Raw genomic sequence first — 17,118 nt, 5'->3', positions numbered from 1 at the left:
AAGTAGATGTAGAGATACTGTACTATCTAGTTATTCTAGTATATAGACAAAGTAGATGTAGAGATACTGTACTATCTAGTTATTCTAGTATATAGACAAAGTAGATGTAGAGATACTGTACTATCTAGTTATTCTAGTATATAGACAAAGTAGATGTAGAGATACTGTACTATCTAGTTATTCTAGTATATAGACAAAGTAGATGTAGAGATACTGTACTATCTAGTTATTCTAGTATATAGTCAAAGTAGATGTAGAGATACTGTACTATCTAGTTATTCTAGTATATAGTCAAAGTAGATGTAGAGATGCTGTACTATCTAGTTATTCTAGTATATAATCAAATTAGATGTAGAGATACTGTACTATCTAGTTATTCTAGTATATAGTCAAAGTAGATGTAGAGATACTGTACTATCTAGTTATTCTAGTATATAATCAAAGTAGATGTAGAGATATTACACTATCTAGTTATTCTAGTATATAATCAAAGTAGATGTAGAGATACTGTACTATCTAGTTATTCTAGTATATAGACAAAGTAGATATAGAGATACTGTACCAGTGGCGTAGCTACCAATGTGCGGGTGGTGCGGGCCGCACAGGGCACCAAGTGGAGAGGGGCATCAAAATTCTCCCAGCGTGTATTAATTTCCTATTTCCCTGAGCTTTTCAGTAAAAACGACTAATTGTATGGACACGAAAAAACATAAACTATTGTATTTTAAACATGAACTAACGATTTATAAACTAGTCATGTCGCTATTTTGTTTCATCTCCTTGACTATTTCTTCCATACAATGTAAGCTATAGAACAGTTTGAATCTAATTTACTACATTTATTTCGGACACACGGTACATGTTATTACTACACTGATCAATGCTTTGTAATATAAAGAAGAAGAAGAAGATAGGCCAAACTTTTTTTTACTTCATTGTTTAGTCCATTGGTTTAATCTAGATATTGAGTTTACAAATATATTTCTAAACTCTAGCTCTAAACAATTGTCTTAGTTTATTCATTTCTTTATGATTATTAATAGTTTAATTTTGGAAATAATTCTATTGTAATGTCAATATTTTTAAATAAGCTAACCTTTGTTTTCTACGAGTTATTTTAAAACTAATTAGTTAATTGTAGTACTGTAACGTAAACAAAATGATGAACAGTGCTCAAGACTGACTTGTCTGGCTGGCGCCTCAAAACCCTTTTACGCTCAGACGGAGAAATCGGCATCTCTGGTTCTGTCCGTTCTGGGTAGACTATAAGGGCACCATATCCAGATCTATCGGGGTCCCTTATTACCGACCCATCGGTATAGCAGAAAATGGCATCCGATTGGGTAGGACTTTAGTGTAGCTGATGTCAAGTTTTGGAGTATGGCAGGTGTTAATCGCCTCTTGGTGGCTACCTCTTGCCCTATAAGGGACATGCTTATTTGTGGGACCGGCATTCTCCTCCACGGAGGGCAAGTACTAATTCTTCTAATAGGAATTCTATCAGTGGAGAGCCCAGATGCTTTTGACAAATTGGCCGCAATGTGGAGGAACGATCGCATTTTTTGCGGTTCCTCTCTCCCCACTGTTGCACTAAGATTGTGGTGGGTAGCCTAGAGTTGCCCCTTTTGTAGCGCTCGTAGAGCGTAAGTACCGCCCTCTCCCTCCTTAAATGTAAAAGGGCCAAATTTGTTAAGATTTCAGCAAAGTTTGTTGGGCTTGTCCGAAAGGTGCCTGTGATTGTACTCGGTCGAGTGATTCGAGGGCAGTTTTACTAGCATATACTTGAACTGTATAGCTGTACTCAATTTGTGATCTGACTGCCCCTAAGTACAATGTGCGTAGCATGACAGCTTTGGCACCCCACTTTGTGCTGGCCAGCTTTCTTAGTAACGCTAACTTCTCCGAGGCTTTTCTTTCAACTTCCTGGACGTGCTGGAACATTGACAACTTTCTATCCAGGGTCACCCCTAGATATTTTGGCGTGTTTTCACGTTGGAGTCGCAGCCCACCAAGTTTAAGCTCAAATAGAGCCTTAAGAATGTCGATCCCTAGGCTGAACAGGGACCAGGTCGTTTTGGCAACGTTTATCTGAATCTGTCATTTGTCACAATACGAGGAGATGGTTTGGAGGTCTGCTTGTAATGACGCCTGTATTTGGTAGGCTTTCTTCCCGGTTGACCAGAGGACAATGTCATCCGCATAAAGCAGTTTCTTTGACCGCAGTGAGTTGCGTTTCTTAAATTTCTTAAGTCTAAAGAAGCATCGAGACAATTTCAAGTCACATCGTTGCCAGAGTCCACAGACTATAGGCGAGCTGTTATTGGGTATGAATTAACTGAACAATTAAAAGCAACAAAGCAAGATGAGACGTTATCATTGAATCCAGAAAAAAATGATGAGGCCGACATCCTGAATGATGAAAAAGAAGAAAATACTTCAATATCGCAGGTTCTAGAGACTAAAGGACAGCACACAAGCATGTCTTTAGTACACTCCTCAAAAAATTCATACTGAAGAAGCTGAACCATCAGACAGTGTAAACAATACAGAAAGCAGGATAATAAACTGAATAATAGACTGAACGACATTGGAGATTGGCCTGATGTCATCACAGATAATATTCGCATACACCTTGTCAATCAATGATCTGAAACAGTTCAGCGTATGGACAGTCAATTCAGAGATACGTATAGACATCAAGAATCAGCAAAAGGAATGGCTAGAAAGCTTTCAAAGGCCTGGTTTTTCCGGCAAATCTCAAACGGCGAGAAAGTGGATGTGTTATTCGCCAAAAAAAAAAAGAATCCTTATTTTGCTTCCCTTGCATACTCTTCTCAACAAGATCAAGTACCAAATCTTCATTTAAATCCAAATATGGATTCAATGAGTGGTGGAGGTTATCCCCAAAAGTAGAAAACATGAGACCAACAGAGCTCACATTCAGTCATCGCTTGCTTGGAGGGAACTTGAAGTTCGCCTGAGAGTAGGGAACAATATGGACAACAAGGCCCAAGATTTGATTATACAAGAGACGAAAACCTGGAGAGTTAGTAAAATTACTATCAAAGTACGAGCCACTCTTGAGGGAGCATGTGCTTCGAACTAAGCTTTGTTCCAGACCGAATACATACATGTCTCCACAAATACAAAATGAATTTATTACAAAATAAGGTGATCACGCTAAAAACTAATCAAACAGCAAGTAAAACAAGCCAAATACTTCTCTATTATTTTTGACAGTACACCTGACATCTCAAAGCTGGATCAAACTTCCCAAATTTAACGGTACAGTCATGGATAATGACGTCGTGCAGGTTCGTGAGTCTTTTATTGACTTCATCGACACAAAGGACAAGCATGCTGCTGGAATCGCTGAGATGATTCTAGAGAAACTGCGTTCGGATGGCTTAGACATAATGGACTGCAGGGGTCAAGGCTATGATAATGCTGCGGTCATGAAAGGTCAAAACTACGGTGTCCAAAAACTTATTCTAGAAGTCACTATTCATTGCCTGCTCAAACTCTGGAGACATTAACTAGCAGAGATGAAAATTCATCGACTAGATCTGAAGCAGGTGGATTATTATTTGCTATTCAGTCTTTTTAAATTTTCTCCCCTATCTTGGATTTTGGGCTCCTGTATTAACTGAAATTAATGATGCGCAATTCTACCTTCAAAAACAAAGATTGTCTATTCGAGACTGCTCACTCAAACTAAAAACATTAGAGACAGTAATCGAGAGGACATCGCTGAAGCCAGCATTACCTTTGCCGAAAGCGTGTGTTCAGATCTGACAATCAGTACAGAACCTCAAAAACGTATGGGCCATAAGAAAAAGATGCCTGGTGAGAAAAGTGAAACTCTGTACTTACACGCAAAGAAGAGCTACGAAGAGAAATTTATTCTACCTTTGACAGGATAGTTCAAGAAATAATCACCCGATTCGAGCAACTTCATGATGTAGCAGATAGATATGAATTTTTGTCGCCTTCCCAGCTATTAAATCCTCAGGTCGAAATCAATCTCGATAGTACTCCTAGCGACATTGATAAAAACGAATTTCTGCTGGAGCGAAAGAGGCTTCAACGGTTTGTCACAGTTTCATCAGAAGCCTCCGAACTTCCAAAACAAGGACCTGTTGAGCTCTTGAAATTTATAAAAAATATCCGCTAGATGATTCAGTCCCGAATATCGTCATCATGATTCGCATATTTTTGACTATTGCGGTAAGCGTCGCTACATGCGAGGGAATTACGACTCACTAATTTGGCCATTTTGTCCATTGAACAAGAGCTGGTGGAAAAAATTGATTTCAATAAAATTATTGATACTTTTTGCCAGCAAGAAAGCGCGTAAAATTAATTTGTAGTATGTTTATGTAAATTAACAATATTTGATTAATGAATACATATTCTTTTGAACAAAAAAAGTAAAGTTTTGCAATGTTATTAATTAGTTAGTTGTTGTTGTTGTTTTTTTTTTTTGGGGGGGGGGTTCATCAAGATGAAGTACCGCACCAGGCATCATATACTCTAGCTACGCCACTGTACTGTACTATCTAGTTATTCTAGTATATAATCAAAGTAGATGTAGAGATACTGTACTATCTAGTTATTCTAGTATATAGTCAAAGTAGATGTAGAGATACTGTACTATCTAGTTATTCTAGTATATAGTCAAAATAGATGTAGAGATACTACACTATCTAGTTATTCTAGTATATAGTCAAAGTAGATGTAGAGATACTGTACTATCTAGTTATTCTAGTATATAGTCAAAATAGATGTAGAGATACTGTACTATCTAGTTATTCTAGTATATAGTCAAAGTAGATGTAGAGATACTACACTATCTAGTTATTCTAGTATATAGTCAAAGTAGATGTGGAGATGCTGTACTATCTAGTTATTCTAGTATATAGTCAAAGTAGATGTAGAGATACTGTACTATCTAGTTATTCTAGTATATAGTCAAAATAGATGTAGAGATACTGTACTATCTAGTTATTCTAGTATATAGTCAAAGTAGATGTAGAGATACTACACTATCTAGTTATTCTAGTATATAGTCAAAGTAGAGGTAGAGATACTGTACTATCTAGTTATTCTAGTATATAGTCAAAGTAGATGTAGAGATACTACACTATCTAGTTATTCTAGTATATAGTCAAAGTAGATGTAGAGATACTACACTATCTAGTTATTCTAGTATTTAGTCAAAGTAGATGTAGAGATACTACACTATCTAGTTATTCTAGTATATAGTCAAAGTAGATGTAGAGATACTACACTATCTAGTTATTCTAGTATTTAGTCAAAGTAGATGTAGAGATACTACACTATCTAGTTATTCTAGTATATAGTCAAAGTAGATGTAGAGATACTACACTATCTAGTTATTCTAGTATTTAGTCAAAGTAGATGTAGAGATACTACACTATCTAGTTATTCTAGTATATAGTCAAAGTAGATGTAGAGATACTACACTATCTAGTTATTCTAGTATATAGTCAAAGTAGATGTAGAGATACTTCACTATCTAGTTATTCTAGTATATAGACAAAGTAGATGTAGAGATACTTCACTATCTAGTTATTCTAGTATATAGACAAAGTAGATGTAGAGATACTTCACTATCTAGTTATTCTAGTATATAGACAAAGTAGATGTAGAGATATTACACTATCTAGTTATTCTAGTATATAGACAAAGTAGATGTAGAGATACTTCACTATCTAGTTATTCTAGTATATAGTCAAAGTAGATGTAGAGATATTACACTATCTAGTTATTCTAGTATATAGTCAATGAGAGAAATTCGCGAATTTAGTGTGGTGAGCTATAGTCCTGTACAGGGAACGAACCGTGGCTCTACTGCGACCCCGTCTAGCAGACATTATTAGCACGAGGGGAACACAGCACGCGACCATAGAGATCTTTTTGAACAGCAGTGTTAATTAGACCTTATTTTCCACCCAGATTAACTGGACGAGTCAGCGTCCGTCGTTCGTGCCCTGGTCTGGACTTTCTTTTATTTCGCCATATTTAATTCGCCATTTTCTCTTATTAAAAATATTCACCTAGTGCAGGCTTTATAAATATATATGTAATAAGTCATGTATCATACAGCACTCAGATTCATATGTGTATTTGTAATAAGTCATGTATCATACAGCACTCAGATTCATATGTGTATTTGTAATAAGTCATGTATCATACAGCACTCAGAGTCATATGTGTATTTGTAATAAGTCATGTATCATACAGCACTCAGATTCATATGTGTATTTGTAATAAGTCATGTATCATACATCACTCAGATTCATATGTGTATTTGTAATAAGTCATGTATCATACAGCACTCAGATTCATATGTGTATTTGTAATAAGTCATGTATCATACAGCACTCAGATTCATATGTGTATTTGTAATAAGTCATGTATCATACAGCACTCAGATTCATATGTGTATTTGTAATAAGTCATGTATCATACAGCACTCAGATTCATATGTGTATTTGTAATAAGTCATGTATCATACAGCACTCAGATTCATATGTGTATTTGTAATAAGTCATGTATCATACAGCACTCAGATTCATATGTGTATTTGTAATAAGTCATGTATCATACAGCACTCAGATTCATATGTGTATTTGTAATAAGTCATGTATCATACAGCACTCAGATTCATATGTGTATTTGTAATAAGTCATGTATCATACAGCATTCAGATTCATATGTGTATTTGTAATAAGTCATGTATCATACAGCACTCAGATTCATATGTGTATCCGTGAAGGGCAAAACGACAATGGATGGTTACTTATCGTTTCGGTGGTCCCGGGTCCGAACTAGGCCATCTCCCGCCGCCCTAGGGGGGGGGGGTGAGGGGGGGGAGTAGGATGTTATAACTTTGGAAACATGCAAAACTAAAATTATTATTTTTTGTTTCAAAATAAACAATTTAGGCTATTTCTTTGTGGTCTTTGAATCGTTGGTTTTTTTAGAAACTCTTTACAACCAACAGGCTTTGGAAGATCTAGAATAAAGCCATCAAAGAATTTACTCAACGTAAAGGCGCACCACTATAGAAGACTAAAATCTAGAGTATCAATAATATATTGAGATCCTAAACATAATTTACGAAGACAAAAAACAACAACATACAACCTAATATAAAACGTCAGCAAGATAAAAGGTAAAGACACATTTCTTACTTCATATGCTAGGACGAATTCTTAATCACGCTAGATCAGGTTGCCTGAATCAGCCATGCTGGTTTAGTAAAGTTTAAGTTTCTAATTAACATTCTTGATAATATTAACACATGGATAGGCGAAGGCAGTAGCGGCCCTATGGGGTGGCAAGTGGGGCAACCGCCCCTGGCCCCGCGCCTTTGGTGGGCACCGCGTTTGTAGATTTCCTTGTCACATTCAGCTTCGCAATCACAATCAGTTCTCAATAACTAGGACTTGTTACTCAATATTTTGGAAGCCTTCCAGGCATTTCTATGATACCAATTACCATGCAAGCTCTTAACATGACAATTTTTTATTTCAAATTAATGGAATACCGTTCAGTTTCGGTCGATTCTACGAGGCTATCATTGTTGAACAGTTCACCTTGGCATCAATCAAAAGTAGCCGGTTGAGCCCGTTAGCGTGGTGTGGCACGGTATATATAGGATCAGGGCCTCGCATTTGACACTCGCCCATGGCCCCGCGCTCTGCTAAAGCCGCCTCTGGGCGTAGGGCGTAATTACCTTCAGTAACTTCTGCAATTTATAACCTAAGAAAATACGAATCAGAGCGATGTCTCAAAAGGTGTAGCTCCGCCTTTACGCCTCTGAACTTAAACGATTACAATGGGCTATAAGACTAAAGACCGAGACTGCTTTATTTGATCCTTATTGGAAAACGTGTTGTGATTACAAGAAGTCAAATACAAACAACATTCACATAAACAGAACAGCCACAACATACAGAGAAGTGTATTTGAGTGACTACACACAGACGTCTGGATCCTTTCCATGTTTCCTGGTCAACGTGTAGCACTGACACAGTCGGACACAGCGAGGGACGAACGAGTTCTTGTACCGTTCGGTTCTAATTTTGTAGATAATGTTTGTGAAACGTTTATAAAAACACTATTTATGTGCTACAAATGTGCTACAACCAATAGTGTGCCAAACGAGTACCAATCAACACGTTTAGACTAAAGCCTGACCTATAGCATCGTTTAACTGTTATTTTGTTTTTTCCCCAGTCTTCTTTTCTTTCTTAATTTTGCAAATAGTTAAGGAAGGATGGGAATATAGAGAAAGGGGGGGGGGGGTAAATGACACGGCCAGCCGTCTGTTTCACTCAAACACCCCCCTCGCTAAAGATCTGAGCTTGCAGATTACCTTCCCTTGTTTCTTGCGAACTGACAAGATATGGAATCAGACAGCTGTCGCCATATTGTCTGCTGTTATTTGATTCACAACGACAGGAAGAATTATTTCGATACGGGAATAGTTCTTCCTTCTAGCCCTATCGTCACACCCACCTTTTAAACGTACACACTCCCTCCTCCCCCACTCCCTGTGTTATTCTCCCCTACTCAACCACCATCACCATTTCTCACTCTCCTTTTGCTCATCAAGCCACTCGTGGGGGCCGAGGCAGACGTGAAATACCAGGCCCCCCCCCCTTGGATGGACAGGCTTGTCCACTCCAAGTCTCGCTAATCCGTTTAATCACCTGAACAAAGACTTGGCTGAAGAAGATTAATGCGGGAAACGAACGCTCTTCCCTTCAGACTGGCGCCGGTTGGAGAAATATTGAAATTCTCACTGAGACGTGGACACGTCAGATTTACTCATGATCTGGGGGAGGGGGGGATCACTAATTCTGATTGATATGTCCAGGAAGAAATAAGAAAGTAAATATATGACATTACATGAGAGAAAACAAATAGCTACCACCGCCTCTCCCCCCCCCAATTAGTTTTATTTCCACTTTCAGTTTTAACTGAGTAATGATTTTAATCACTACAGCTCCTTTCCAAGCCACAAGGTAGAATTGGTCCCAGTGGTAAGTGACGCTGTTGGTCAGAAGGATGGCTTAATGAATCCATGGGACGAGCCTGCTACATGATCTAGTAGGGCAAATATCACCTGGATAGAGACAACTGGTATTACAGTTTTTTTCCCTATCTATCTCCCTCCTCCTCCCTCTGTCAATTATCCCTCTTTCTCTCTCCTTACTTTTCCATTTTTTTTCTTACTTTCTCTCTATCCTCTCCCTCTTTTTTTTGTTCTTGTCTTTCTCCTTCTTCCCATCTCTCTTCTCTTTCTTCCTCTTTCTCTCTTCTCTTTCTTCCTCCTTTTTCCCACCTTTCTCTCTTTTTTTTCTTTCTCCCCCACCTCTTTCTCCTCTATATCTTCCCATTTCTCTCTCTCTCTCTCTCTCTGTCTTTACCTGTCACTTTCTCTCTCTTTGCCTCTCTATAATCTTCCTTGTTCTCACTAACTCTTTCTCCTTGTTTATTCAATTGAAAAAAAAAAAACCAAACCCATTATAATTAGTTTGAACATACTGCAAACATACTTATTTTAATCTTGAAATACATCATAAAATCAACTGAGAATTTAAACAAAAATTATCTACAAACCAAATAAGATGGCCACATGCTAGAACTGAGATAGGTTTATTCAAGTTATGGAAATATTACTCCATGCAATTATAAATGTACTGTGTGTGTGTGTGTGTGTTAGTGATTCCATGAGTTGCTACGACTCTTTAAACCCGTGTGTCTCCTTACTAACATTCATGAGAGCTCCAATGTAGGCAAATATGTACATCCATAAACCCGTGACACATTTAGTCATTGTATAAGTTTATCTGTTTTTTTTTTAAATAAAAAAAAAATAAGTTTAAAAATATTTTTTTTTTCAATGAAAGAACTTGAAATTTCTTCACTGACCTAAATGTATTCCCGGTCATGTTTCGCTGTCACTAAGTCAAATTGGACAATGGGCTCCCATGTCTAGTCTCTAACAGCAAATAATTTTAGGGGTGAAAAAAACAACAAATCAATGCTTGGACCTTATCACATTTTTACTTCACTGTCAAGCAACCAGGGGGAGACAGTGGGGGAATGTAGATGTCACTTTATCATGTTCTTCATCCCTTTTCATGTTTTGGGATCCTGCAGAGTCTCAGCGCAAAGCCTGGTCTTAAGCGTAGAGTACTGCGATGGCACTCATCGAATTGCCTGGCAGGTCCAGACAACTCTTTTGATGCTTAGAGTTTCATATGAAACATCTTTGAAAGAGAAGGAGGAGGAGTGGTGGTGGATTGAGGGGGGGGGGACATAGACGAAGGGACGGGCTGAAAACTTTTGACTTGTACACATGTAGTGTGTCAGTATGTGTATAGTGTGTCAGTCTGTGTGTAGTATGTAAGTCTGTGTGTAGTATGTAAGTCTGTGTGTAGTATGTCAGTCTGTGTGTAGTATGTCAGTCTGTGTGTATTATGTCAGTCTGTGTGTAGTGTGTCAGTCTGTGTGTAGTATGTCAGTCTGTGTGTAGTATGTCAGTCTGTGTGTACTGTGTCAGTCTGTGTGTAGTATGTCAGTCTGTGTGTATTATGCCAGTCTGTGTGTAGTGTGTCAGTCTGTGTGTAGTATGTCAGTCTGTGTGTATTATGTCAGTCTGTGTGGAGTGTGTCAGTCTGTGTGTAGTATGTCAGTCTGTGTGTATTATGTCAGTCTGTGTGGAGTGTGTCAGTCTGTATGTAGTGTGTCAGTCTGTGTGTAGTGTGTCAGTCTGTGTGTAGTGTGTCAGTCTGTGTGTAGTATGTCACTCTGTGTGTAGTATTTCAGTCTGTGTGTAGTATGTCAGTCTGTGTGTAGATTTCAGTCTGTGTGTAGAATATCACTCTGTGTGTAGTGTGTCAGTCTGTGTGTAGTGTGTCAGCCTGCGTGTAGTGTGTCAGTCTGAAGTGGACGGAGGGTCTTTGGGAGAAAGATGGTAGCAGACCCTGACAAAGGTCGTGAGTTTTAGTAACTTCAGACCTTACAATCTATAGGTCATCTGTTTCTGTGGCCCACGGTTAAGGAGAGTTCATGTGGCCAACACAACGACCAACTGCCTGTATTTTTCTGCAACTAATGTCAGGTACCCATTAGAGCTGGGTGGACTCAGAGAAGCCCAAAAAATCACGAAATTAAACATCCAAGTCTTCACCAAGATTCAATCCCAGGATCTCCGTTTCGGAAGCCAAGCTTTACCACTCAGCCACTGCGCCTCATACTTTACTTTAAATGAGTAGGAGAATGTGTAGATATGCTAGCGTAGTTAGATTTACGATTTCTATTGATTCCTAAAATACTTCATTCCTGCCGTGTTGGGCTCCAACAATTTATATGCATTTTATTGACTACAAAATGTTTGATATCTACAAAAAGCTATGTCCAATAGATTGTTTAAAAGCTCACAATCTATACATTTACTTTGAATAAGACAGGCATATTATTGTATAGGGAATAGACTAAATAAATGCGAAATTGTTTACTTGCATATAATAGAAGATTTATTCGTCCTTTATAAATGTTTAATCTAACTTACTGACAAAATCTGGCATCGGCGTTTGAAAATAAATGGCCGCGACAAGGGGAAGTAAGCATAATTATCGTCTGCTGTTCTCTCTCTCTCTCTCTCTCTCTGCGCCAAATCTCATTTAATTTCTTCCCTATACCAATCTCCGTTTAAAAACACATGGCTTGGCCCTGATTTTGAACTGGCGCTGAGCGCTAGAACGGCATGACGGACCCACAGGGCGCTGGCTCCATCCTGGGGAACATGATACATATAATGGTGGTGCAAACGATATGTAGGCGTCTAGCATTGTTAGCTCATTTATATTGTATTTTATGAGCAAGTGGTCACACCAAAGGAGCAGGGGCGGCATTGTGAGTAGTTGATATTAGGCAATGACACAGCCAGCGATAAACTTATGAAGATTTCGGTGTAGATTGTCTTTAACGAATGATACAAATACTTCTTTAAACTATTGAGATAACACACTGTGGAGTCCATGATTCGTTTTATCGAACTACTTTGCCCTTCACTCCAAGAAGAGCTCTAATAATCATTGACTTTACCTTTTAATCTTATTGTCTTTTACCTATTCCTTAGTCTGTTGGACCTTTGGGGCACCACGCAATACTCATCGACCGTCCTTTCACCATTCCTCTCTGTCTTTTGCTTTAGTTAGAGCCTCTTTAAATGCAGGCCCGTCCATTCTTTTATGTTGTCCTCCCATCGCTTTCTCTGTCTGCCTCCTCTTCTTTTTCACGGTACTTTAAAAATGTAAAATGTTTTACATGTTTCGGATTTTCCTTCAGAGTTGAAGATAATTTACTTCCTGGTCCAGGCCTCCCGTAGAGCGACGGGGGATGGGAGCGGGCAGGGTTTGAGTACAGGATCAAACGACGGTCCAGTGCGCAAGCCGCACGACCGGGCAGCCAGTGCTGCTACATTATAATTAGGGAATTGGTAAACTTTATATAAACATTATTATTGTTTTTAAAGTGGTCATTGCGTCTTAGAAATATTTGCTTATTTTAATTTGAAAACCTTTTTAGATGACCAAAAGAAGCCGTAATTCGAACACATTACAGGCTACTGTGAAATCAGATTTTCAAAAGGGCTTTTAGCACATATGTTTAGAGTAGCACCATAAGTCAAATCACCAAATTTTGAGACGCTTTAGGACAGAAGACTAAAACTTAAAGTAGCAATAATACATGAAACACTAAGCATATTTTATAAATATGAAACAAATACAAAACAAATATACAAAGATAAAGGCACATTTCTTGTTCCACATGCTAGGATAAATTCATATAAGTGCTCCTTCTTCCTTAGTGTCATTAGAGCATGGAACGGGTTGCCAGGAGTTTAAGTCACTTGTTAACATTTATGAATAGAATGACATGTGAAACTTGTAAGAAGTAATTATCTTCTCTTTTCAAGTAACTTCTGGCATTTATAAGATAAGAAGGGTAGGAGGCAAAAGGACATACAGACAGCACAAAACCAATAATGGCTTTTCTCTATTGGGGATACTGAGAATACAAAAAGTTGAGTTTTTAGAACATAAAATAAAATAATAAAATTATTTGGGGAGTCCACGGTCTGCAAGGGATATAATCCAGTTGAACCGTAACTAGCGGCGCAGACAAAACTTCTGCTGATGGTCTGACTACGGAAAGCGGCGTTTACGCTGTTGGTTTCGCTACGAGACGAGGCGAGAAAAGCGAGGGGGGAAGGAGATAACTCTGCGTTGTGTTTGGACCTTACGATGTGAGGGAGGCGGAGGGCGCTACTTAGGGAGAGGCGAAAAAAAAAAAAGAGAGGGCGAAAAGTTTTAGCCACGGGGAGGTCGGGGGCACTACTTGGAAGTGAGCGAAGTGTAAACACCGACGATTACCGGTGTGAGATAGTTTTGTAAGGAAGTATTTTCACCTGAAGCTACTCAAACTCCCGACTGTTGTGTTATTCTTTCCCTCGGATGGGTCTCACTAGTGTTGCTCTACCACTGTGGATGTCTGCTCCGGAGAGAGGCTCTTCGACTAATTCAAACATACAACTCTGTTGGTGATTGCCTCTGTTGTTGGTGATTGCCTCTGGCGATTGCCTCTGTTTGTTATTCAACAAACCTAGACCTAGATCTATCACTGTTTTTTTTTTGTTGTACTTTTTCTCTAATCGGGGGAAAAGACTGCAAGAACAACGGATGTTTTTTTTTCATTCAAAATGTTTCTCACCACAAAGATAACCTAAAAAGTGTGTGTTGAAAATAATAAGGTAACGTGCATTTTCAGTTTACCCTGCATATAAATAAAATAGATCAAGAATATAGATCTATATTCAAGAGCAATGTAATATATAATTGTGGAATTCGTAACGTGAGGAATTATCTTATCGCCCAGTTGTTAATGGATGCTCTTCAAATCTTTGAGAGAGGATACTCCTTTGGATTTAATGTAATCGGGAGGAGCTGAAAGCGCGCCGCACACACGCACGCACCGACCCACCAAACTCTTGAGGCTATGGCCCTGGCAGCTAGTGTACATATACTTGTACACATTGTGCTTGTGTGCGTGGCTACATCAATCGGTATGTAATGCAATTGGATCTCAGAGATTAGCAGTGGCAGCATTTGGGTGTCAGAAGTGGGACGAGGACAACTGGTACTAGCATCCCGAGTAACAAAACTTAGAGATCTTCTAGACTAGATCTAGTCTATCACAATAGAGGAGATGATAAGCATTTTTTTTTGTTTCAGTCCATAACGCTGCCACTGTTAATGCCTGTCGTTTTCTCTGTAGTGTGTGTTTGCTGTACTGTCATGTTTGTGATTACGTTTGACACAAGACTACAGACAAACTAGGCAGTTTGCTTATAGCTAACAAACAAAACTTACTGTGAAACCCATTTGTGACACCCGACATTCTTAAATGTTTCTATTGGAATTATTGGCGACAAGTTAGACCCCATGCTCCCGTTCCTGGTACTCAACTTCTGACCTCTAAATGACTAAATAGTAAAAATAGATTATAAACCAAAGGCAAAAAGTTTTTTTTTAAGATTAAAAAAAAAAAAAAGACTGATTTTAACCTTTTACCACCATAAAGAAGTTAGAATTTACAATTCACTCACACAAAAGCAACATGTTCTCATGTAGTAACTACTCCTTTAGTCAACCTCCAGGCAGGTATATCACTTTAAAATACTTGACTGAGACTGCGGACAAAATACATGTATTTCTTTCTAAGTCCAACATGCAACTGAATAGAAAATGTTTGAGCATGTACAGGAGTCCTACAAGTTTACCCAAGTTTTCATAATTAAAAAAAACATTGAAAACTCCTCTGTCCAGCAGAAAACATGGTGAAGAAATGTGCCCTTATGCCCACTTTTGTCTTTCCACTCAAAGCTCCGTGTGGCCGCCGATGCATCTATAAAGTGCTAATTGGTTTCGAGGATTATTTATAAAAAAAAAATACAGGAACTCAAAGGGTTCGAATCGGGGAGAATCGCATCGACAGCACCCTACAATCAGACAGCCATCCATTTTGTATATATATATATATATATATATATATAACCGAATTGAATACTATCTCTTGGTTCAGTTCAAGTCTATGAAACAAATATATTTAGAACTCTCCACGAGATTCAGCTACCGTGTTACAGTAACCTTGTTTCATGGCAATGGGTGTACTCTTGCACAGTTCATTTCGAACTATTAGTATTCTCTTGTACACGTCCGAAATTTCACGTATCAAACTTTGGCCAGACTTAAAATGTCTTTCGTGAAAAACAACAGGCATGTAGTCTGCCTGTCTGGCTAGTACTGTCTCGCTTGAAAAAGGGGGGGGGGTGCCCCGATAGCGTCATAAATCGATTACACTAGCATGTTAAGTTATTGGGGGATAAGACTTAAAGTTTACATCCTTAGCGTAAAGCTTATCTTAATACAATCCCAACCCAACAGAACGAAAAAGCAATTATTGCGTTGAAGTGATCTCCTCCTGCTGTCATTTATGGCATACTTAGATCACTCTTTGTTTCAGACTTTTCTAAATCTCTCTCTCTCTCTCTCCACTCACTTCATGCTTCTCTCTGACTTCTGTTGTGTTTAAGATATACTACAAACACACTAAATCGCCTCTCCCTGTCCCCCACCTCTCTCGTTCATGCGATATTTTGTTACCACTCTCCCCCACCCGTCGCGCCCCCCTCACCCCTCTGGAGTATCCCGGCGAGAACGGCGACGTCCTATTGTCGCCAGTTAGCTGCCCCTGAATTAATCTGTTGTCTGCCATCTTGATAGGCCTTTGTTCCTCGGACGACCTGGGTGTATGTGTGTGTGTGGTAGAGCACTGGTAGATACTTGGGCGACGCCGTATCCAGTGTCGTGAATCTCATTTCGTTAGATTTAAAAAAAAATGACATGCTATGTTTTGTTCTAGATTTATGTTATGTTTTGTTCTAGATTTATGTTATGTTTTGTTCTAGATTTATGTTATGTTTTGTTCCAGATGTTATGTTTTGTTCTAGATATATATGTTATGTTTTGTTCTAGATTTATATGTTATGTTTTGTTCTAGATATATATGTTATGTTTTGTTCTAGATTTATATGTTATGTTTTGTTCTAAATGTATATGTTTTGTTCTAGATTTATATGTTATGTTTCGTTAGAGATCATTATGCAATTTTTTTGTGTTCTAGATCGACATGCTATGGTGTGTTATTTATATATAAATGCAATGTTATGTTGTAGATCTATTATCTGTTATTATTTCATTATCCCTTCGACATAACATTAAAATGGCGCCAACTTAGTTCTAACAGAAGGCGCCCTGATTGTCTTTCATCGTGGCGTTTGGCGCCGCTTGTGACATTTTGTGAAACACTTGGCTGAAAAATTAGTCATACTTAGCTGGCCTTATGGTCAACTTCTCATGGACTGCCCCCCCCCCACCTCATCACACTACCTCCTGTTCCTTTCCCATCGTCTGGTCTTGTTCTTCACATGCACTACCCCCCACTTCATTTCGTGATTGCCAATAAACCAGTGAAAACGTGCTTCTTCCAAGTCTCAGGGATCTAACCTTTTTTTTTAATGAAGAAAAAAAAAAGCGACTTTCCCAATAAACAAAGTCATTCTAATCACCCCTCCACTCCTTCTCAGCAGCCCCTCTCCTTTTTATAACTCCCTCGGGAAAAGGTAACTGAGACGATTTAGTCGAATCCTGTCCGAGTTTGCACAGATTTGGTGTACCAAAAGGCGCTTTCTTTTTTAGAGGTGGGGGGGGGGAGGATTTGGTATACAAACATGTATGCATTATGGCCTGTACTCAGGGGCATAGAAAAAAAGGCGGGCGATGTTAAAAGCTTTGCCTATTAAGTTTGCGTAAAACCAAACGTTGACACAAGAGTCGATAACTCTTGTCAACACGAGTCTTTGTGTTCCAAAAGTTACCTCCGCCTTCCTCAGGTCTTCGTTTATTAAAAATATATATATATATATATAATGTATCGTAAATTTGTAAATGA

The 17,118-nt window shown here is 38.5% G+C and overlaps 1 protein-coding gene across 1 annotated transcript in view; it reads left to right on the top strand.

Moving 5' to 3' along the window:
- Positions 1-13,382: 13,382 nt before the first annotated feature.
- The window catches only part of LOC106070954 (uncharacterized), a 53,215-nt gene continuing 49,479 nt past the window's right edge, over positions 13,383-17,118 (top strand). The window contains exon 1 of the mRNA XM_056018037.1: positions 13,383-14,170. Coding sequence (XP_055874012.1) covers positions 14,104-14,170 — 67 coding nt within the window. The 5' untranslated portion in view covers positions 13,383-14,103. The remainder of the gene's footprint in view (positions 14,171-17,118) is intronic.

Source organism: Biomphalaria glabrata, chromosome 1, assembly GCF_947242115.1.
Source record: "Biomphalaria glabrata chromosome 1, xgBioGlab47.1, whole genome shotgun sequence".
Classification (NCBI taxonomy): Eukaryota; Metazoa; Mollusca; class Gastropoda; family Planorbidae; genus Biomphalaria; species Biomphalaria glabrata.
The sequence above is the reverse complement of the archived record's forward strand: the minus strand, read 5'-3'. Positions and strand labels throughout refer to the sequence as shown.